At 33.2% G+C, this 24,985-nt stretch overlaps 1 protein-coding gene across 3 annotated transcripts in view; it reads right to left on the bottom strand.

Moving 5' to 3' along the window:
* The window catches only part of LOC107072725 (ribosomal protein S6 kinase alpha-5), a 33,850-nt gene extending 8,871 nt beyond the window's left edge, over nucleotides 1-24,979 (bottom strand). The window contains exons 1-2 of one of the 3 annotated variants that reach the window (XM_015332908.2): nucleotides 24,088-24,979; nucleotides 23,862-23,941 (exon numbers count right to left, since the gene is read on the bottom strand). Coding sequence is in view for 2 of the 3 variants with exons in the window: in XM_015332890.2 (XP_015188376.2) it covers nucleotides 16,423-16,663 (241 nt within the window). In the remaining variant the exon portion in view is untranslated. Of the gene's footprint in view, nucleotides 1-16,422; nucleotides 21,537-23,861; nucleotides 23,942-24,087 lie in introns of those variants that run through there. The other 2 variants (XM_015332900.2, XM_015332890.2) reach the window with 2 other exon arrangements.
* Nucleotides 24,980-24,985: the final 6 nt, after the last annotated feature.

The following is a 24,985-nucleotide window of genomic DNA, read 5'->3' as shown; positions in this document are numbered from 1 at the left end:
GCTTGTCTTCTTTGGCTTGCATTACCTTTTAAAGACGACACTGAACTTGATAAACCATCTATTTGGGTTAATTCGATTTATCCCTTTATAAACCGTTCCAAAGAGTTATCGATAAAATTAGACGACCAATCTTATCTTCAATCTTCAAATTCTTTTCCTTGTTTTTCCCTTATTTTAGTATTTTTTTTTTTTCGTCGTTCCGATCTATCGATAAAAATTATTTATATGTTCTACTACATATGTGTACCTTGTTTCGTCTTTGCGCGTTGTCACCGTCCTTGTGGTATTTAACGAGCCAGTGGTTCTCACTAAAAACCAACTTTTCATAAAGATATAAAATAAGGAAAGTTATTTTGCATAGGAATTAGGTATATCTCTAATCTTAAATGGAAATATTTCTATTAAAAAATAATTGACCTCTCGAAATTGTAACTTTCGTATTGATTTGAATGATACATCCTATAAAGTGTACATAGAGGTTGAACGTTTAGCAGACGAATGTAAGCCATAACTGTCTATAAATAGAGCGAGAGAGAGAGAGAGAGAGACCAGGCGTTCCGGTTTTTCGGGATAGAGGATTGTACCGGTTTTTAACACCTTATAATCCTTAAGAGTCTTCGCGAGACATCGTCCAAGCATTGTCAATGTTTAACACTCGTAAGTACGTGCATCTCTCTACGTAAGTAAAGTATATAGGTCACCCCTTTTACCTCTACCAACCAATCCCATATATTTGCAACGTAACGAAAGAAAAGACCATTTGTATTAATTTTATTTGCCACATATTTATATAGAACGGATATAGGAAATAGAAAAATATGAAATCGTAGACAATTGAAATTGAGGAGAAAAGAAGGAGGCGCTTAAAAACGTAAGATCGTGTTTTTATGCAAGAAGCAGTCACGCGGTACACATAAAGTAATTCCTTTCACTGAAATGCCTTTCACTAAAAATATTTCTACGAACCATCAGCAAAAATAATTTACATACATATTTACATAGTATATGCATCGATCGATCAATAAATGATTTAAAACAAAAAAAAAAAAAGCAAAAAAAAAATCTTATTTCTTTTATCGAATGATGAATGAATGAGATTTGATTGGAAAAATTCATTTGCGAATAATTGTCACGTTTCGTTAATTAACGTCAAATTGTATTATTCCATAACGAATAACAAATTTTCAATTATATTTATATACACGGTGAGTGAATCATGCAACTTATAACAAATTAATGTTTCAATAATTATCACAGATAACAACAAAAATACACTTTGAATATCATAGAAACTTGAATGATTACATCTTGATGAATTTTATTTGACGACAAATCTCGACGTTTCTCAGCAATTTTCAAACTCTGTATATCTCTCATTGTCAGTTCCATTGGTGGAAAGATAGAACACTACCATCAGCCACCATAAAAAAAATCACATTTTATTATTCGAGCAAATCAGTAACGGTGACGACCGAATCGTATTGCTGGCTTTCTAAGTTTTCCGCTTCGTAATAATTCTGTTGCATCGTTAAAACGGCATTTTATGTTACAAGTATATATATATTCTTATAATACCATTTGCAGGATTTCAAATGTCGGTCTAGTTAAAGTCTACCGACCGAATTCCCATTAAAACGAAACTAGGAACACGAATCGGTAGATGTTAACTCAGAGATATATCTAATTAGTTAGACAGTTTAGTTTGCTTTGCTTTAGTTTGCTTTAGCTTCCCTTTACCGTATCGTACAGAAGATACTAGATACTACAAAATACACATACTGGATTTCTGCAACAGGTAATCCGATGATCAGAGCCTGATTCCAATCTTCAACAATGTTTATACGCGATCTTCCGTACGACTGATGATAATTCCCTCAACTGTGAAATGTTTAGTAATTAAACAGAAATAAAATTTAAAAAAATGTAGAAGAAAGTAAACGCGAGAGGACGGACGGACGGACGGACGGACGCGTAAATGACACTTGGTCTATAGATTTGAAATGATTTGTATGTGATACACGCTAGGCCTTTGCAAACTCGCTGAGCTTGCATCGAAAGCTTCTTCTCTTGCCTTCTCTCCCCTTGCCATGGAGTCGTTGTTGACTGCCGCCTGCAATCGAGACTCGTCGCGGAAGTTCCGCTTTTGTCTGACCCAGATAGTCCGCATTCACTCGCTATTTCGTAACGGGACCGACTACTACTACTACTTTCTTCTTTCTTTCCTTTTCTTTCCTTTTCTTTCTTCCTTCCTTCGTTCGCTCGCTCGTTCGTTCGTTCGTTGCAATAATGTGAAATGCACCAGACATATAAATATATTAGTTGTTCCTGTATCGCAATAGAAGGAAAATAAAACGGTAGACGTAAATTGACTACTAGTCGTAATTATCTCGACACCTATTAAAGACCCCATATAGGAGGAGCCTTTCAAAGCCGATCGATCATTTCCTCTAACAGAGTCAGATATCATCCGCTGTAAATCCGTTTTGTCAAGTTTGCAAACAGCATCGAACTTGTCCTTTTTGAATATTCTATTAGATTCTCAAGAGTATTATTTTATCAAGTAGAATAATCAATCATTCTTATTAGAAAAATACGACTTCTATCTTTCTCTTCTTATTGACGTGATCACACTCGAAGAAAATTATTTACGCGATCATTAATCTTACATATATCACGTCTCGTTTATGCCAAGAAAAAGATCGATTCGAGAAACAGAGGAAGATTTATATTTGCTAGCTAAGGTTACAAACACAAAGAAAAAAAGCAAAGTATCAAGGTAAAACAATTAGCAAGACATTAGATTTCACTTCGACAACAGGTTCTACCTAATCAATTTTCTCTGCTATTGTCTAAAAAAAAAAGGTAAATAATCCGTGAAAATCCGTATCCTCCAAGTTGGCCACGTAACAGAGTTATATCACGTGGCGTTTATATCTCATGCTCGTGGGCTGCAGTGATCAATACCGACTATGTTAACCGACTTTGCTAACCGACTATACCAACCGGCCGCCTGCCAACGTCAAACTTCTTTTTATTTCTCGATATGGACAAGTATTCGTCTTATACGCCATGCACCAAATTATGTTTCATTAAAAAAGCATTTAATCCAAAATTTTACAATTATATAATATACCGATGTTAAGTATGTTCGCGTGAAAGTCTAACGATAAGTTTTGCTTTCTGGTTTTTTGTTTGTTTGTGTAAAAGAAATATATTCGGTAGTTGGAGTTGTTCCTTTGCCCTTCTCAGAGTCGATGAAAATGGGACATACAGCGTGCGATCAACGTTGTATATACCATGACACAACCGTTACAAGGTACCGTACCACCTTTTATACATCCTTACAAACACTCACACGTATCTTACGTATACCTACATGTATGTTTACACATACTACACATATACGTTTAGATTCGTCTTTTAAACTTGTTTCGAAAGTATACGCACGTGTAACTCACACAAGGGCAACCCACACAACACTCGTGGAATAAAAATATTTCAACAACTTATGGCAAAATCGTATTATTATCTGTTTTCTTAATTCTCTAACATAGATAAAACGAATAATAAAGTCATTTAGATAAGAATGAGTTATAAAGTAGACCAAGCAGCAACTCGACGAATTTTTCGATAATAATAAAATAGTATGAAAATAAAAGTATCGACGAATATTATCGTAAAACTACGATGAGAGATTATTACAAACACGTTTATTAATTTTCTTTCTCTCTCGTCAAAGTAGATACAAAGAGAGTTCAATCTTTTATATAATTATATATTTTACATAATCCTAGGAAGCAGCTTGGAAGATAAAGAAAGCACGAGAAACGTGCGAGGAAACTTTGGATTAGAACGGCTCCCTAGCTCTAAGCAATGCTCAGGTGAAAGCGTTTTAATCGTCCGTGTTCCAATTTTATCATTTTATTCTATTCATTTTTCATCCTAGCACAAAATTATTCAATACACAAAATAATTAATTCTATTGTATCAACACAATCGTATTTATTCATATTTCTCTCTTTGTCTATCTTGTATATATATATATAAATAAGAGTTTCTACGTCGACGAGATGAAATTGCAACGAGGCGAGAGCTTCCTAATCTATTCGACGAAACATTTGTGAAGAAAATATTCAAGAAGAATGAAATAAAGAAGAAACTTTGGAATGGCAGAGGAGAAAGAGGAGATGCAGCAAAATTAACGTAAGAAATACGCATGAACTTTCCAGAGTATTAACACACACACACACACACACACACACACATAATCACATATACACAAATATACACACGTATGAGCGTATATCTAACTTACTTTGCAAACAATGATGATAACGTAAGTATTTACTTACGTTTAATACGCGAACGTACAAAATATTATTCATACAATTTTCCATTTTCCTTTTACACATTTTCCACGGAAAATACGATAATTGATATTATTTTGTTTTGTTTTTATTTCTAACGGCGATTAATGAAAAATTTGTTAAATCATATTTTATTTGATTTTTGTTTTATTCATTCTGCCATTGTGCCGAGGCGAAGAAACTTCCGGTTTAACATTAAAGTATTTACCGTTATTGTCCGACATTCCTCTACATTTTAATTGCTTTCACATTCACCAGTTTCAAAGATAAATACCTTTTCGTTGGTTCGTCATTTTTTTTTTTTTTTTTTCTATTTTTGAACAATATGTTGTTCCATAAAAAAAAGAGAGAAAAAAAAAATAAAAAGAATAAATTACTCGAAAACACGTTAAATGTAACAACGAGTTACTTTGCATTTGTGTCGTACTTTTACGAATACATCGAGCATGAAAAATGAAAATGTGTTTGCCGTTATATTGTTAGACCTTGAATCGACAATCAAGCAGTTTTTCTCGAATGCACCGATATGTTAGATACATCGATTATCGCTAACATTCAATTAGAATATCATTGAGCTAATGAGAATTAATTATACATTTATCAATAATAATTTGTATAGAAAAATAACAAAGTATTAATGCGAATAGCAAGTAGAAAGTATTAGTTTTTTATATTTCCTTTTTGTTTATTTCAATGAGAAAAATCCTTTGAAATTATTTCGAATTTCAATACATTTCTCCTAAGCTTATTTATGCGAAAATCTAATAATAGACAATTGTCATTGCTATTTTGTACAAAAATATCATTTAACAATAAGAGAAAAAGAAGTTTTATAGCTTCGGGGATCTTACGTAAATGAACGATATCGATACATTTATTATCGATGATATTCTAATTCCTATAGATCGACCAAAACTACAAAACTACTCCAATACATTTGTTGATAATTATTCGATTATTTATCTATTGTTTATTTCATCCTAAGACAGAACAATAATAATAATAATAATAATAATAATGAGAGAGAGAAGAAAGAAGAGAAAATGATGCAATCTCTTGCTTCTTCTCTTCGCAATAATTGTGATAATTAAATAATCCACAGTATATGCATAATTATTATAAACGAGGAGAGATCGTGTATGCACAGCCACAAAATCATTTTGTGGCATAACGTATTACATGCTACGTTTTTTACCTTCAGTTTAAGATACTCCTCGTTGCATAACATTTGTTGGCAAATAACAAGTTTTACAACAACAGCAACAACAACAACAAATATAATAATTATTAGGAACAGTATTCATCAATCATTTAAAAAAATTATTCTAGCTGCGAAAAGAAAAACAAAGGTTACCGACAAATAATTGTCAATCAATCATACCTTGATAGATAATTTCTGTACAGGGTAAGTCAAAAGTTTTCTTTGAATTTTTTAACAAAAAAAAAAATAAATAAAAGAAATTAGTTTAGAAAAATGTTGCAAGAGCTTTTTAGGCTCATGTCAGCATGTATTTCTAGAGAGAAATAATAAGAAAGCTACCACCGATCGAAGCCTCTTCTTTATTAGACCATCCTCCCCTCCTCCATTGTAAAGTATCGATTCGTAAATGGAATTACCGGTGGAATGCGCTTTGAGGATAACAACTCCCTACTACCAAGTCACGTTTTGCTTTCTGATGCTAATAACAATCTATCTATCTATCTATCTAGCTATCTATCTATCTATCTATCTTAGCCTTTTTGCGCAAGCATCGTGAAAATGTTAATATTTATAATAACGAACTTGGATTGGACATTGAACAAAAAAAAAATTACGATTGTAATAATACTAATGCTACGTAATCGTACAATTGAAAATCTGCTTTTATTGCATCTTAATGATTGATTTTTTAATATTATATTATTATCATTTTGCATTGCATTTATTATAAATACTTTGACGTAAATAAACGTTGAGAAATTTTGTCGAGCAGATTTTGTTGTTGTTGTTAGTCGGTATTACGCACACAGAAACAACACAACACATCAATTATCTTCCCATTTGGATATTGCAAAAGAATGATTTACCTTATCGCCATTAATTAGATTATTAAAGGAAAATAACAATGCGCATAATAATTATGTTTTTTTCTTTTTTGTTCAATGCTTACTTTTTTATATTAATAGATTTGTTCGCAAAGTGAACTTGTGTGACATCCACGCATACAATTATTGTTAACTTATTTAACATTTATGTATGAGAAAAGAACGGAATGTCACGCAAAGCTGGGACACCACGATAGGAGGTCAAGGCTAATAGTTTTGATAGTTTCGAGTTCTATTATACACGCGATTTTCCCTCTCTTTTCAACTATTTTATATAATCATTTATTTAACAATCCTTTAACAACAAATCCTGATTTCAAATATTTCTACGTTTGTATTAACAAAATTAAACACGTTTACACCCTACACCCTACACTCTACTAAAAGATTATAGAATTTATATTGCGAACAAGTAGATATTTAGTAGAAAGCCATAAACAAGCCTGTACCGAGGCCAAGGTAGTAGTCCCTGCCAACTTCCGTCGTTTATGGTGACTTCCCATAAAATTTCTTAACGACCATATACACGTATATAAACGTAGTAAACGTATTCCGTACTAATCATTTTTTTCCGACGTATATACGTATATACATACGTATTATTAGATAATGTTTAAAGTTCGATTATCCTTTTGCAAAATATAATAGTTTAAGAATAGACTGGATTATCCAACGTTCGATAAAATTTGTAAGCCATTTAGATCTCTCTTAAGGATGGATGAATCGTAAATTCTAACATAAGACCGAGTTCTGTTTTTGATGGTATTATTGTGACACGAACAGAGATGATGACAAGGAGAGTTCTTAAGAGCCAAAAGGATAGTCTTTGTTCCAAAGTTACGACCTATTGTTTTCATTTGGTGAAACACACACACTCTCCATTGAATGCTTCGAGTTATACCATTTTCTTAGTTAGTTCGTCGCTATCATTTCACGATAATCTAATGGAGTAAAAAAGGGAATTTAAGTATACAAGCTTAGACATTATTATTTTCAACTAAGAAAATCAATTAACATTACAATATTTAATACTAATATATGTGTAAGTTTAAACGTTCCGCCAAACTGTGTTGTCTAACTTTCTGTATGTAAGACGATTAGTGAGTGACTTTACCTCAGAGAGGAGTGAGTGTGTGTGAGAGAAATGTCACGTGTAAGGCATGGGTGATTATTAATAATTGTTCTGTTTATTAAAGTTATTTTACTGCATCAATCTGTGTCTGATTTCCACTCCTTTTCAACGTCTCTGATTTCGAGACTTACACATATGTATTGTCACTTTTCTTTCTTATATTACATTATCATCTGATCGATATAGGACTAACACTTTTCTATGTTTCTATTTTCGTATAGCTCTACGTGTAAAGACAAAGGAGCGTTCGTTAAATAATGAATGAGAAATGTTACACCAGGAATTACAAATGTGTTCGTTTAAAACCGCGAAACGATCCTTATCCTTTGCCCTCAACTCGATATAAGACCCGTAGAAAGGAAGAAACGATTTCTAAAAATCCTTCCTTCAGTTCGACTTTCACCATTACCTGCATGTATACCTGCGCGCACACGTACAACACAACGAGTTCATTCGAATCCAAATAAAACACATTTTCTCTAATTTCTTGTCTTTTTCCTGTATAAATTATATAATGAAATAATTACTATGTTCCTACATCGAGCTTATGTTAAGTCAACAAATATTCAAATTGTTCCTTCCTTCCTTCCTTCCTTTTTACTTAAGAAGAAAAATAAGAAAAAAATCAACGACATATTTTGTGTTGATTTTGTTCGTCCGACATCGTTAACATATTTCTTCCAAAGTCCATCCGATTTTGTTATTCTTCTTTTGAAAATATAATTTGTACACACACCATTTGCATCGGTCGTTTCTGCTTTATATCAAAACGTTATATTATCGTCACAATTATTCTTCCATTTTATTATCAAAATCTTTTCACAATCGTTCTTTTGTTCAATCGTTTCTACGATAAAAAAAAAAAAAAAAAAAAAAATACAAAAATAACTCTTTCGATAAATATCGTGGATTACGAATTGATAAAGAAATTCATTATTTTACAAAAATACAATAATATGTAACGTGTAAACACGTTTATGCGAATATAAATAATAGACATTAACTTTGTTCAAAATTCGAGGGGAAAAAGAGAGAGAGAGAGAGAGAGAAGGATTTACAAGAAGAACCTCTCGTGAATACTCGCGAAAGAGCAAAAAATGCAATTGTGTAGGTGTATATCTACATCAGTCTAGCCAGAGGCTTTTTTTACATCTCTTACAGAGCCAAAAAAGACAAAAAAGAAGAAGGAGAAGAAGAAGAAGAAAAAGCAGAAGAGATCGATGCGAGACGTCTTTCTTCTTTGATTCTTTCGCTTCTTTTTTTTGTCCTGCTTGGTCGAACGAAGGAACAAACAACATTTCGTCGTAATGCCCGTCTATATCTTTTCAGAGAGATATATTCGCTTATATTAATAAATGAAAAGAAAATAAATACAATAATGAATACAAAAGCTATTGTACGTTCCAACTGGAAAAAATCGATATCGTCGGAGAGTGGCAAACCCTATTACGAAAGTACAACAAACTTGAAATCTCGATATAACTCGAATCGTATAATATTAACACACGAAAATAAAATACATGTATAAATTTATTACGTAGATACACGTTTAGACGAGAGAGGAGTTTCACGTTGAATTATTTCACGTGAATATTCCATGAAATTGTTTTAAGTGCACTAGGTGTTAACGGTTTAACTAATTTCCTCGAGAGCATTTTGTTCAATGTTTTTGTTGAAATGTTCAAAATCACGTATTACATGTGTGTCCGCCTCCCCCCCCCCCCGTCCGAGTACGCCGTGTGCGGCGAGCAGGTGCACAAGACCGTTCGTTTGATTAAATTTTACGTGAAAATCCATATCGTGTATGGTCTACCGTTTTGTAGACCATAATAAATTTCGATACAAACAAATGAAATAAAATGTCAGTTGCATGGATTTTGGATGAGTGCACGGTGCAACGAAAGTCGGGGCGAAAAGGAAGGTTACTTTTAGGACGTTCGCTTCGATAACGGGTTTTCAAGCACGGGTTTCAAGCACGTGTTTGTAACGGTGGTGTTACTATCCGCAGCTCGAGTTTCTTTCCGTTGCACACGTGCACCACCAACCAACCAACCAACCAACCAACCAACCAACCAACCGATCATCGTTCAACGGGGTCGCACCTCTATTTTTTTCTCTTCATTTTACTTTGCACTTATTTTTTCGAAAAAGATACCTACTCAAATTATATACGAGCCATGATTGATTTTTCTTCAATTAACGGGAGGAGGAGGAGGAGGAGGCAACGGATGATCGTGTTACGTCAGTGAACGAGATAACCATATCATTATTCTTCATTTTCATTCGAGTACATTTTACTTATTTCGATGGTTAAAAAAAAAAAAAGAAAAAAAAAAGGCGTATCGAATGTTGCAAGTAATTAGGAAAAAGAAACCGTATAATATTGTGCTTGCAAATATATAGCAGATTAATTTCTAACAATATTAAACATACTTCATTGGTATTTAAGATAACAAAATAAATTAAAAAAGAACAAACAAGCATAACGTGTGTCGTGGCACACACTCGGCATCAAATTATTATCGAGGACAATGAGATACCTAAAGCTTTTTCAATGTCTCATAAAACAGTTGTATAAATTTTCTCTATCTCTCTTGTTTTTTATTTTGTATTTTTATTATTTTATATTTTCTTTTCTTTCTTTCTTTCTCTCTCTCTCTCTCTCTTTTTTTTTAGTTGCACGAGATGGGACGTACGTATGGCATTGAAACGTTTAAATATACCTTTACAATTTCTTTCTTTATGTATTTCAAGAGAAACATCTGTTTTATCGATAATATTTACATTAACAAAAATTCGTACACTTTGTAGTAGACTCGTGAAATGTGTGAATACGAGATAAACAAAACAAAAAAAAATACCAAATGAATATTGAACAGAAAATAATAGAACGAAGAACAACAAAATGTTAGTTAATTACAATAAACTACGAAGAAAAATGAAAAAAAAAAAAAAAAGAATGTTTTCTCTTATCGCCAGTCATCGCGGTTATTATTAATATCTCATTATAATAATTATTATTAACAACAACAACAACACATTAACGGTTTCAAAGTTTCTACGTAATTTGAAATATCGATTGTTATTTTCTAAAACTTTCTCTCAGCTTGTTTCATTTAGATTATAAAAAAAAAAAGAAGATTTAACTTGAAGCCTAAAAAGTTTCAAACAAAAGAAATTGATTTTTTCAAATCAGCAAGAAACTTTAAGTCCTCAACCTGTATTTGTTCAAACTTTCCAAAGTCTCTCTCTCTCTCGTTTATTATAGTTGCAAGTTTTACTATTCATCATTATTACATAATGTAATGATAAAAAGCCACGTGTTTTGTTAATCGACGATAAAACAAAAGCGTACAATTTAACTCTTTGGAGTAAGGTGGGATTAAAAGTGTCCCACCTCGAAATATTATTGCAATAACAATAGCAAATGCTTATTTAGTCAAAGCAATTGGTTATTAATATTTTTACATTATGTAATACCCCTTTATTAATAATATATATATATACCAATTTTGTTTAATTTAAAACCTAATCAAATTTCTATGCAACATAGAGATAGGGCTATTTTATTATCTGAAATTTTATGCCGCAAAGAGTTAAACGAAAACAAAATAAAATTCAACTAATTTGATTGGAATAATTGGAAACTGTAGAATAACATGTTTAATATCTCGTGGGCGTTACTCCAAAGCAATCGAATATGTGTATATTGGAATATTGAAAAGAGATATCGAAATGTATATACATATATGTATGATGTGTTAAGTATTTGCTGAAAAAAAAAGAAAAAATAAAAAGCTATATAAAAACTATAAAAAATAGATTAGTCATTGAGTTATGACGATAATGAAAGTCAACAAAAGCTCTTTTTCTGGGAAAAAAAAAAAAAAAAAAAAAAAAAAACTTGGAAACCTAAAATCGATTTTCGATGTATCCATCTGTTGGATATCAATCAACCGACTTCGTTTTATGTTTTTCTCTGACACGCGATAAGAAGAAATTTTAACGACGTTTAAAAAACGTACATCGTAAAAAGTGAATCTCTTCTTTCTTTTATTTCTTCTTCTTCTTCTTCTTCTTATTATTATTCACGGCTACTATATTTTTCTTTGAAAAAAAAAAAAAAAAACAAAAAAAAAAAATAACAAAAAAATTCAACTCGAAAATAACACGCGCACCATGTTGATTTAAAAAACATTCTTTATTTCTATCTTTTTATTGGCCATCAAAACATTAATGACTGACTGCTTTTTAATAATATGAAATAAACATATGGAATGGAGAATGGCGATTCTTAGAATTGATTCCGTGTAGAAGGACAATAATATGTTAATGACTCTAAAGAAATTCTATTAAACAATTACAATCTGATATTTTATTACATGAAAAATTAATCCTTTCGTTATTACGGAACACTATAGTGACCCCTCCATAAAATACCGCGCGTATTTTACATACGACGAACATATGCAGTTATAACACTAAGTCAAATATCCCACTCTGGACGTGTAATTTTAGTGTTTTGTTTCTTTTGATTAAAAATCGTTAATATCAACAACAAAATTACTTAAAAAATGAAGTGCAAAGATGCTACACGTATTAGCAGTCCGTACAATAGAAGTAGCACCGCGAAAAATACGCACGTAGCGAAAGGGTTAAACTTCCAAGTCATCACTTTGCAGGAACGTTTAAAAAATTGTAAATATAAATAAAATACATTGAAGTATTCAAATAATTGTTAATTAATCGAAGGAAACGTGTATTGTTGTTTAAAATCACCTAGTATATGATCGGAGTACCGTCCTCTTCGAAATTCACCTTCGGACTAGCACATTGTCCCCTATGAAAATTCTTATATTCAATGTTGTTTATATGACTTTTCGAACACTATACACATGCGTATAACGGGTATATTATTTGTAACAAATAGAAATTAAGATAAAAACGTTCTAATTTGAGTACTTTTTGCATTCTTTGTTCATATGTTCAGTTGGAGATTCACTTATTGAATATAAGTTTATATATTATAATAGTTATTTTAAATATATGATCGAAATTGTTTAATATTCTAAGTATATTTATAGAGATATGTACTCTTTGTATTAAACTGATTTTAATGTATATTAAATTGATTTTTAATTGAGATTTTCTTTAAAACAAACTCTTACAGTAATGTTGGGGTTGTAAACAGTTCCGTTAAATTCTTTGGAAAGAAGTGTGTAAATGGAAGTAGAAAAATGACGAGAAGCACGTAGCGATCTTTTATATGACGCCATATGTAGGTAGATGATGTGCGTGTGTGCCCGTGCATGCGTGCGTTAATTCGTATCAAGAGAAAGTGATAAGATCTTATTCTTGATCAATAGTCACTTATTATCTTTCAAAGTATTTTTTTTTATTTAACACATATGAGCCATACGTTCAGTGCACACATCGATTGACAACTCCACTTTTTGAAAAATCTTAAATTTAAGTGTCCAAGCACTTGGTATAGTCATAATTTTTCTGAATAATAAAAATTAACACCATTAAACGGTAAAATTTTTGTTGGCCATTGAATAATAAATAATACAACAATATAAATTATTTCATCACATTTCTCAACTTTATGTTTTATGGAGTTAATCGATGTGTGTACTGAACGGCTCATATAACAAACGAACAATGTGTGTATTATAAATCCAACAAGTGGTAGAAAATAATTAGAAAAAAATTTCAATAGGACATAGTAGATATATTTAATAATAGTAATAAACAAAAAAAAAAAAAGAAAGAAAATCTATGATACTTTTGAAAAGAACGATAACGTAAAGGCCAATTAAAGCGGAACGAAGTTGTTAGTTAGTACGATGGAACTTGTAAAACGACATGGTATACTCTTTGGCTGGCTTATGGACTTTCATATGCTAGTACACTTTGCTTCGCAGAAAACGAGAAAGCTTTTATATATTATATATACCTTTTATACGTTCCTACGTATATCCATATACAGATGTGAGCGCCCACGCGCACACACAACACACACACACAAACACACACGCACACACACGTACGCAATCCGCTTAAAATGCGATACTCCGAGAGAACATGGTTTCGATATAACATGGATGAAAAATTTCTCAAATATATTCCTACAACACGGTACTTGGAGAACACGGTTAACACATACAGAACACCTTATAAACGTTGCATAAACCGTTCGATACAAACCTATGCATACAATATTGCATAAAATAATGAAATGCTACTCTCTATGAACCCGATGATTTACGATCAACATTTATATACAAAATATCTAATTAAGGTGCAAAATAGTTCTATTACAATCTTAATTTAAGTTCTAATTTGTATCGGTCATTTTTCCTAACACGAATTCGTATACGATATATATATAGTAGGTCGGTTATGTGAGAAAACATTGAAATCAACTATTCATACTACTTGTAACGTAAAGCCAAAAGAGAGAGGGAGAGAGAGAGAGAGAGAGAGAGAGAGAAAATTGGTTTAATCTCGGAACTTGTAGGCCAGCAGTTCCCTGTGGTCCTACTTTTACATCGCAAATGGCGATCTCCGTGTATAAGATACATTATATATATATATACACTTTATACTCTATACATATTACATACCGGATGGATAAAACACGTGATACGAAGGTAAGTTAACTTTATCGATTCTCTTGGAAATAATCGTGAAGTATGTCTTACTATTTCAAGTACATTTAATAATAGGGAATAGATCAAATGAAATATATTTAATAAATATCAAAATTATCTAAAGTAAATAATATATTTTTCTTTCCAAATAAGACAGGTACATTTTGTTTTACAGTTTGGGCCAAAAGTTTTCTAATCTAAGAACTTTTTGGCTTATCCTATGTTATTTGTAGATAACTATGTAAATATACTTAATTAAATCGAAATACATAGTTACAGATATTTCATATAAACAGTTTAAAAAAGTATCAAGTGTTTTTTATCGGCTGTTATTAATCATAATCAAAATGTCTACCTAATAGATAAATGAAACATACATATATATATATACGTATGAGATATCTTGCGATCTGTACATATTGCATATATGTACTTGTATAGATTATTATATACAATGTATATTTAATTAAATATGTTTCTCGATAACTTTCGAAACGTTTTAACGTCGAAATATACTTCAATAATTCGAGTTACGACAAGATGGCGAAACATAGCGATTAAGGTTCTGTGAAAGAGGAATGAAAGTGAAGGTACGTTTAAACTTTCTCGTTCGATATTTTGAAGAAAGAAAGAAAGGAAGAAAGAAAAGTAAGAAAGAAAGAAAGAAAGAAGAGAGAAGAAGAAAAGAAATTCGACGCGTTAATTAGTCGGTTAATTATAAATATCCGGTTGGACGGGGGAAAACGAGTTCTTCCATTTTTCTTTCTCTCTCTCTCTCTCTCTCTCTCTCTCTCTCTCTCTCTCTCTCTCTCTCATAAAGCAAGTAACCAATGTAATTTCGTTTCTCCATTAAAAGCACGTAATTGGTATTTCGAAATAGACACTTATAGTAATGAACATTAAGATTAGGAGAAAATCGATATTAGTGTCGAATGAATCGAATTCTTTATTACAACTATCATCTAATCGATAAAGAAAGTTTAATAGGTGATTATTTTGGGTGTTAATAAGAGCGACATTAAAGAATGTTTGAAGAAAGAATAAAGAAAATAAATATGATTTTTATTGTTACACGTTTTTTCGACTCATTCAATGTACAAAGCAAAATAAAAGTCACTTTTTTCTAAATAATTCTAAACAACCTATTTGCACGGTTTAATTACCGATTTACATTATGACGGAATACAATGAAAAATTAGTGTCAAAGTTCTGCGAAAACTGACTGTTCTATCAACTGTTCCAAATCTTGTGCTTTCTGTGGGTTCTGGGAAAACTGACTTTTATCTCACCCTGTATAATATAATATATATATATATATATATACATATGTAAGTATATAGATTATCATACGTTCTCATACATCGTAGCCCCGACCGATAAAGCGTGAAAATTTAAAAGGACGCGAAAAGCGAACACGAACGAGATCAATTTCAATAGACTGACTATAAAAAGAGGAAAAGCGCGATAGAAAGAGAAAGAGAAATAGAGAGAAAGAGAGAGAGATCCAAAGGGAATATGTCTATTCTCGAAAACGAGAACTCCCTGATAGCTTCGTACAAAAATACTTTTGTTCGAGCAAGAATGTTTGAAATGTTGGACCTTGAACCACTGGGTTATATCGAACCTTATCTATATTCGTTACATAGAATAATTATTCAATTAGTAAAAACTACAAACCTAAAACTTGTATAATTGAAAGTTAAAAATAATCTCTGAGAAAAGTGTAATAACATTTGGAAATGATTGTTCATTGGCCAATCCAAGATGCATAAATCTTAACAGGAATTCTAGGACACTGCGGCAGTAACGTGAGTCTTTTAACGTGTTAACAGTTTCTTCCAAAAGTTTTCTATTATTTTACTTGATTGTATCTCCGTCTCTCTTCTTCCTTTTTATTTAGTAATCCGTCCTACTTAACTTAAAAAGAGGCTACAAGAAGTTACTAGGACAGCTAATGACTAACATAAGAGGATGAGCTATATTGGTATAGAATTACCCATCGTCAAAGAAAAACGCAGTATTAAGGGTGAAAGTGTGCATGCCGATAAAAAAGAAAGAAAAATTAGATTCGAGAAGAATGCTAAGAAATAAAATAGAAATAGATAAGGAAATGAAAGTTAAGGGATTGATTATTCATGGTAAGAATAGCAGGTAGAGATAAAAGGAAAATACGATTACATACCTCGATTCGATCGGTGGTGTTCGTAGCCATTGGCAAGGTGTTCCTGAGAATCTCTGACGTCGAGGCCGTCGATGGCCTTGGTAAGGCCGTAACAAGAAACAGAACCGCATTTCCTGTCTTCGTCTACGATCGTTTCTTCGACGTTAACCTCGGTGTCACTCCCGTCACTTCCATCTTCGAAATAACCACTCTCGTGTTCGGGATTTTTCATTTTGTTAGACGCTCCTCTTCTCTTTAACATACTTTACTAATATTAAGTGGTATTTTTTTCTCTTTTAACTTTTCTTCTCCTCACTCTTTCTCTTGTTTTTGTTTTCTTCTCTTAACTCTTATCTCAATTTCTTTTCTCCAAGTCTGTTTTTGTTCTTACTCTCGGAGCTTTTTAATCTCTCGGATACGTCCGGGAGGGTGGGAGGGAGGGAGGGAGTGCGCGATAAAATCGAATAACCACTACTTTGCTCGTTGTAACGAATTAGTTGATTAATCGAATCATCCTTCTTCTTCTTCTTCTTCTTCTTCTTCTTTTTCTTCTTTTACTCTTCGATTTGTTCTCCTCTTTACTGGAAAGATGTATATACTTATGTGGAATGATTGGAGGTAAGTTTAAAAAATCAATGCCACATGATTCTTCTTCCTCTTGTTTTCTTTCATTAAGAAGATTATGGAATAATAAAAGTGAAGAAAATAATTCAAATAAAATAGGAAATAAGAAGAAGAAAATAAAGTCAACAACAACGTTTTCTCTTCTAAATATATCCTTATGTTGTGTTGTTCTTTTTCTTCAATATATTCGTACACGCGTTTAGTGTTATATTATTATTATTATTATTATTATTGTAAGTTGTTACTAACGTCACACCTCTCGTCGATTACGATCATGACGCAACAAGGTTGTTGTCTCTCTTTTTCTCGCGAAGAAACTCGCTCTTTTTTCGTCGTGACATCGACGTAGTGAATCTTCTTAACTCTTTCTTTTACTTATTTTTCTTCCTCACGATGAAATGGCAAAAATGTTAATAAGAGAAAAATAGAAAAAGAAACAACACGGAGAAGTCTCATACACGCGACGAGAAGAGAAGAGAAGTGAAGTGGGGAGGAAAGAAATAAATGGCGAATTGAAATTCGATTCTAGGTGGTGTCGTAACAAATTCTTTCGAGTTCCTTTCGAGTTTAGTTTACACCAACTAAATAGTAATAGTGGTTGTGGTGCTGCTGCTGCTGCTGGGATGGTGGTAGTAGTAGTAGTTCGCCACCGACGTGTTCCAATTCCTTCGGACGTACTTTGCCGTTTAAATGGCACAACACGCGACGTTTAAATGAAATTTAAAAAGTGTCACTTCGTAAAGGATAAAAAAGGAATAGAAGGAAGAGGAGAAAGAGGACATCGAAGAGAGGACGTCCAAGTTGTGACCTGTGCTTTCGTTGTTATCCTACTGACACACTTTCCTTGCGATGCTCGTTGCGCCGCTGCTACAACGACGACGACGACGAAGACGACGACGACGACGACCGATCCAAGAGGACGTGCTGGAGGACAAGGTGGGGGCACGAGGAAAAGAAGGTGCCGTCGTACATGTGGGAGAGAGAGAGAGAGAGAAAAGAAGGAAAAAATGATGATGAAGAAGACGAGAATGAGGGGGCAGAGGGAGGAGGGCAAGAGATTATAACACTGTTGCAAGTACGCTTTTCGACCTTGGACCTTATTCTTCTCACTGATTTGTTCTATGTGTACACATTAAATCTTTTCTCCTCTTGAACTATTTCTTACTTCGAATAATCGAATATTTATTATGCTTTCCTTTCGTTCGATCTTCCCGTTGGTCTTCGGCATTTATTTTTAAACCAACAGATTTTTTTCTTTCTATCCTTTTTCTCCTGATTTAGTTCCGTTTAAGAATTTGGTTAGTTTACCTATTGCACATCACAGGTCTCTTATCTGAACTTTTCAAAGTTTGAACGGGTAATCTCTCTCTCTCTCTCTCTCTCTCTCTCTCTCTTTCGAACAAACCACAAAATTCTTCAAATATTTCTTTATTTTTTTCTTTATCTATCGTAGCAGGTTGTTAACACTTTCACTAACGCGATACCACGTACTGATGAATGTTAGGCTTACACGCGTACGCAAAATTTAGTACCAAGTTAACTCGATGTATGTTGTGTTAGAGTATTCGTATTTTACGTAGAGACAAAATAAAGAAAAAATAGCTACAAGGTGATGGATAAGAATGATGATCGATCGACAACGATAAGTAATAAGAAGAAAGGTAAGATATTAGAGGCACGCGCGAACGATCTAACACTATGCGTACCGAAGGAAGGCTCGTTGCCGACTGACTGACTGACTGACTGCTGCCGTCCTCTCTCCCCACCATCGAGCCGCCGACACTCGTCGAGTCACCCTTCACCGCTTCAAGCTAACAGCTGATTTGGAAAACACCGAGGTTCGCTTCAACCGCGTATCTATCTCTCGTCGCCCCCTCCCATATTTTTTTCATATAATACCATTAATGTTCCCTCACTCTCTATTTATTTATATTTATATTTATATATATATATATATATATATGTGTGTTTGTGTGTTGTGTATGCACCAATGCGTATTTTTAAATCGAACCTTTTCCTTACATAATTCTTCAATACAATTTATAATTTTTTTTTTTTTTTTTAACATTGAACTTGCCGTTAAATATTCGTTTGAAAGATAAATTTGTAATGATACTTCGTAGAAGATTTCCGAGTAAGATGACTAAATGAAAATCACCTGTCCACGCGCATAAACCTGAACGCGTACGTGCAGGATTAATGAACGTTGTTCGACGAATCCGCAGTCCCCTTTACGAGCGTTGAACATGCAAAATGATTCGAAAGATCGCATCCCCACCCTCATTACTCCTATATTGTATATGTGTAGAATAAACGCATTCTCTGTACGACGACCAAAATCCCTCGGCGATCGTGATTCTTTCATATTATATTTCGTGTCGCAAGATTGGCCATGAACGCGAATGAAATTTCAGAATAATGGAAGAAGAAGAAGAAGAAGAAGAAGAATAAGAAGAAAAAGAGAAACGGCGACGTAGAGAACAGTGTCGACTCAAGCGAGAATCCGTGCCCTCGTTGCATAATTTGCGGCAATTTCCGAAGCGCCAGTCCCGTATCTAAAAATCCTCTCTCCATCGTTTGTTTTTCATTTCTTCTTCGTTATTATTAAGCGAACAATTATTCAATTATATTTTATATATCTTTGCTTTGTTTCGCGTTATTGTGAAATAAAAAAATCATTTAACATAAATATTTTCAAAATGATAGGACTGTATCTAGAAAGAAGAATCGCCACCATCCAGCCTTCAAACATTTTTTGTCTCTTATTTTATTATAAAAATGGTATAATTAATAGCTCAGAATGCAGGGTAAAATGAAAGGAAGAAAAAAAAACCAAATTTCGGCCGACACGAGAAAAGGACATTTTCTATCGTCGATAATGTCAGCTAGCCTTGTATGAGGCAACACGAGAACGTTATCGTTAGACGGGATAAAGTGCGAAGTCGAGTGGAACTCGATAAATCATGGAAGTATAGTCAACCCTCTTATAACAGAACAGTCTAAAAACACGTTGTAAAAATGGTAAAAACTCAGCTAAAAAACGATATTCGTGTAACGTGGCCTTGTAAATTTAAACAACAATCTTTGCCAAATTGTTCGCAGAGTTCAATTAATTTTTTATTTCTAGATTTTTATAAAAAATCCCAAAATAGTGTAGCCCACATACGAGATATAGATATTATATATTATGTATATGAAAGGCTTTGGTAAAACACAGGCATTGGCGAAAACACTGGCACCAACCAGGATCGTGTCCTTAGCATGAATATTCATTCACCCCTTCTTCCTGAACGAACATTACGAGGAACGATCTCGTCAGTCCTGATTAGAGTTCCCCTCTTCCTTCCGAGTGTCAAGTTCCCTGCCCTCCTCCAGTACAGGTAGACTACAAAACACCGACTTACATATGTTGCAACTTACACGAATTTTATTATTTTGAAATTATTTTCTCTACATTATTATCTCATCGTATTATTATTACTATTATATTGAAAGATTATTCTGCCACGTGGTGTGTATTAATCAGGGTTGCGTAATTCATCGCCATTGGTGAACATTTTGATTGCATAAAATCGATGAAAAAAGATGTAGGGTCAACGGTAAATTGAGCGAGGAGTAAAGGAAGAGAAAAAAATACGAATAGAAATGAAAATAAAATCGAAGTTCATCGTTTAACAATTTCAATTGGGGATATCTGGTATTAGTGTCGGAATAATTGAAATAATTTACCAGAGTGGAATCTCTTTCCTTCTCTTAACTAACTTCAATATTTCGCTTCAATTTGTTTCCATTCAATCTATGCACATACATAATGAAATAATTTCATTTATATAACAAAATTAATCGGATATCCATTTAATAGTATATTATTATTATTCTGTCCTAATTAGTTTCTAAATATAAGAAGAGAAAGTAAGAGAGAAATTCAGAAATGTTTAGTTATTCATACAATGGCATTCTTTCCATCCTATTTTTGGAAAACATTTTCGATTCAAGTTCATCGCCCAAAGAAACGCATCAAGGACAAGGAACAACAAGAACAAATAACTTGTTTACCATTGTTCAATGTTTTATTCTCTTTTTATCCAAAGTCATCATTCCTATCGCTTTGTCTTATATTTTCTATAAATTCTATTTCTTTGTTTAATTCAAAGAAAAACCATTTAGGTTTCTATAGGCCATAAATCTTTGAAGCAATGTTTAATGTAACTTGGAACGATAGATTAAATTTCCTAAAAATAATCGAAAATCATAATAAAAAATGAACTTTTAGAAAATTCCGGACTTTGTCCTATTATATTATTGTTTAAAGTTTTAATAATCCCCTGCCCGTGAGAGTCAAAGTATTAGTTAGTATGAATCAGCCTTGTTTGTGAAACCTCAGTCTCGCGCTTAAAGCGATATTTCTATGGTGTCTCTTGTTAGCTTCATCTTTTAACTATCTCGAAAGTTTACTTACTTTTAAAAACGTAGATTAATTTTTATCTATGATAAAAAAAGAAGATTAGAAATAAGATTGTTTATAGAAAACAAACAAATAAAAAATGATCGATAGTACGAAAACAATAAACATCGGTGATTCTTCCAATAAGATAAGCTCATAAAAAGATAGTTTCTATAGATTGAATAAGGAATCTATTTTAACAAACGATCTATGCAATGTTAAAGATGATTATATTGTTCGTTCGTGAATCGTACCTAACACCTTCCTAGCACGAGCTTCTATATTTAGGATTTTGCACACGTGTGCTAGTCGCAATCTTCAGGGCCAACTTCGGTAAACTATCTTACAATCGTTTAGATTTACATTCTTTATGAACATGAGCTACCACTTCAAATCGATTTCTTTTTCTCTTCTCTTCTTGTATTTTTTGAATTCAGTAAATCATTACAAATGTAGTCTCCATCGCGATAAATACAGGGTGAATTAAAAGTATCTTATTAGTCATTTTAATCGATTACTTCTTCGTGAAACTTTTTAAGTTCAAAGTTAAACTTGTAGTTTCTTTATAATCTAAAGAAAATGAATTATCGAAAAGGTCTCTAGAAAGAGTAATTATAATATAAATAATAACCTTGATAAAAATGAATACTTAATTAATGGATTTAAATTGAATGATCCAAGAAAAGGTGGAACTAAGAAATCGACCTACGTTCCAAATTAATCTCTGCTGATTTCTCTCTCTCTCTCTCTCTCTCTCTTTCTCTCTCTTTCCTTCGTTGGTTTTCGAGGTCATGAGTCAGTGCGAACATAAAAAAATGATTCTTGTATAAGTAAGGAGTAACTCCAACGAAGGTCTCTTATCTCTCCAACAACGTTCATACCTTGTATTACGTAATAAAATTAAAAATTAATCAAGAGTTATCAGCCTTTATCGTTGATGAACGATAAAAAATAAAAATATATATATATCGTGTTTCCTTTATTAAAACTTTACCATAATATTCCGTCTAATTAATCGATCATGTATTATAATATTTTTTCTTACGTTTAAAAAGAATCACAACGTGAGTCATGTTTACCTACCAACGAATCGAACAAATTTCTTTAACCGAACTTTGATCGTATCCAGTTTATTCTACGCATGCCAACATGCATTTATCTGTTTATATGTGTTAATGGATTTAGTTGTTTGTGTGTCTGGGATTTACCGTGAGGGTGAAATTCGTTAGCGAAGTGAATCAACCCAAGGCCATAATCTATGACTCGACTAAAGGAGGAAACAATCGACTCGGTAATTCACATGAGCCCTTTGTTCCTGAAAAAGGATTTAAGATATGCTATTTGGCTGCTTTCTCTTTTGACCTGACCATTTGCATACTCTAATTATATGTATCTTACGTACAATCTTTTAGTAACGATAAAATAATACTTGGAATAACAAAACAAAAAATATACAAAATAAATATTATATTAATTAAAAGGATAACAAAAGAGAGTTAAATAATAAGGTTAAAGGGACAATTAGAAGAAGCGAATAGCGAATCCATCCTGGTTGACCGTATCTGAAAGCATTAATTTATCATCGAAATATGATGGGCCGCGGTTGTTCGATGTGCAAAATCATTAAACAGTTAATTACACGTGATTACGTTGCATACATGAATCCCAAATTCTGTCGACGTTTCACTCATTTTCCCATCCACAAATTTTTCCCGATTATCTAATACAGATAAAAATAATATCATTAAAAATGCATTTACACCTGAGATATTAAATGTTACGATAAATATCACTGATAGTTTTTATATTCGACATCGAACGTACTTTCATAGGACGTAGGAATGAATAAAAATGATCAAGAGATTAAATTAAGAATATTTGTGTTCTTTTTCCTACGAAGGTCGAATACATGAATGTTTCTACGTCGTAATAAAAAATATCACGGATTAATGCCGGATAAAACGACTACGTTCAATCTCGACTAGCTTTTTCCTCTTTTTTGCTTTATATATATATATATACACAAGTATATGAATAACGATTGAATAGCAACTATAAACAGCAGCAGCAGCAGCAGCAGCAGCAACAACGAAACGCAAGAAATATTGACTTGCACTCTCTAATCTAATCTTATATAATTTAAGTAGAATATTGAGAGAGAGAGGGAGAGAGAGAGAGAGAGAGAGAGAGAGAAAGAGAAAGAGAGAGAGATAAATAAATGAAAAATTGTCGTTTCCACGAGGATGTCGATGCCGAGTAAAATCACACGTAGATAGACACATCATTTTCAATATATTTCATAACCTATGCGAGTCGACGATTAAAACTTTCCGAGAGAAAAAAAAGCTATATTATCGTTTATACACATATGTTGTTATACATAAATACATACCATTGCTGCTAAGTAAGATTTTCTTCCTCTTATTCTCAAAGAGAAAGCATAAGATGATTCATTGGAACATTCCAACAGTTCTATAATAAATACAAAAGCTAGGGTTGGTACAATGCTAGCATAGGTAGATAAATGTGTGTGTGTGTGTGTAAGGTGTTAGAGGATAAAAGCATATGCATAAAAGAGAAGAAAAAATATGAAGGAATAATCGAACAACAACACATACCAAACGTCAAGACGTGGGTGACAGTTTGCTCGGCATTCGCATTCTCTGGTGTATTGAGTGGTGGGGGTGGTAGCGGTGGACGCATGGTGTTCTCCATTCCCGTTCCCTTTCCCGTTCCCCTCTGTCGTCCCTACTTTGCCCACACAAATCGCACGCTGTCAAAAGTGCTTTGGCGTTTGGTATGTCGGTCAAACGCAATGACAGCCGTGAATAATCAAACGAAACGATTTGTTTTTATCGAAGGAACATCTTTCGATTATTCGCACACATATATATCGAAAGTTCAATGAAAAGGAATAGAACGTAGTCACAATTACTGATGATGACCGGTCAAGCTTAAGGCAAACATGTCCGCGACGTAATTGTCAGCGACGACGAAGAACGCGTTCGTCGTACGTCGTCGTCGTCGTCGTCGTCGTTCGCCGGCTACACCTCCTCTTCCTTCTCCACCTCTTTCACCTCTTTCTCCTCTTCCTCCTCCACCACCTCCTCCTGTTTCTTCTTCTCGCCCTCTTTCACGACGACGTACGACGATCTTCTTCTCGACGAGAGTTACGGCTGAGAAGACTCCAAAAGGACAATGAAACCCGCGCGAAATTCGCATGATATCTCGCACAAAAACTGCTCTACTCTCAAGGTCTCTTTCTCGCAGATCTTCCAAGTATAACCATTAAACGAAGGACCGAAAGACGGACGGACGGACGGACGGATAAATGGCACGCGTTTTTCGGTGTTGCGCGCCTGCACTTTGCGATCATCGATAACCGCTTATTATTGGTCCTAACCCTTCGTCCAATCGTAGACTCGATTAGCCAGTGCGCGCCAACGACCGTCGCGCTGCCAAGCGATTAACGCTTCAACTAATAGCCACGAGAGATTCTTCAAGACTAACGTAAGC

This window comes from Polistes dominula, unplaced genomic scaffold (assembly GCF_049000335.1).
Source record: "Polistes dominula isolate Pdom_NZ unplaced genomic scaffold, Pdom_raw_medaka contig_31, whole genome shotgun sequence".
Lineage (NCBI taxonomy): Eukaryota > Metazoa > Arthropoda > Insecta > Hymenoptera > Vespidae > Polistes > Polistes dominula.
This window is presented reverse-complemented; position numbering and strand designations above follow the sequence as displayed.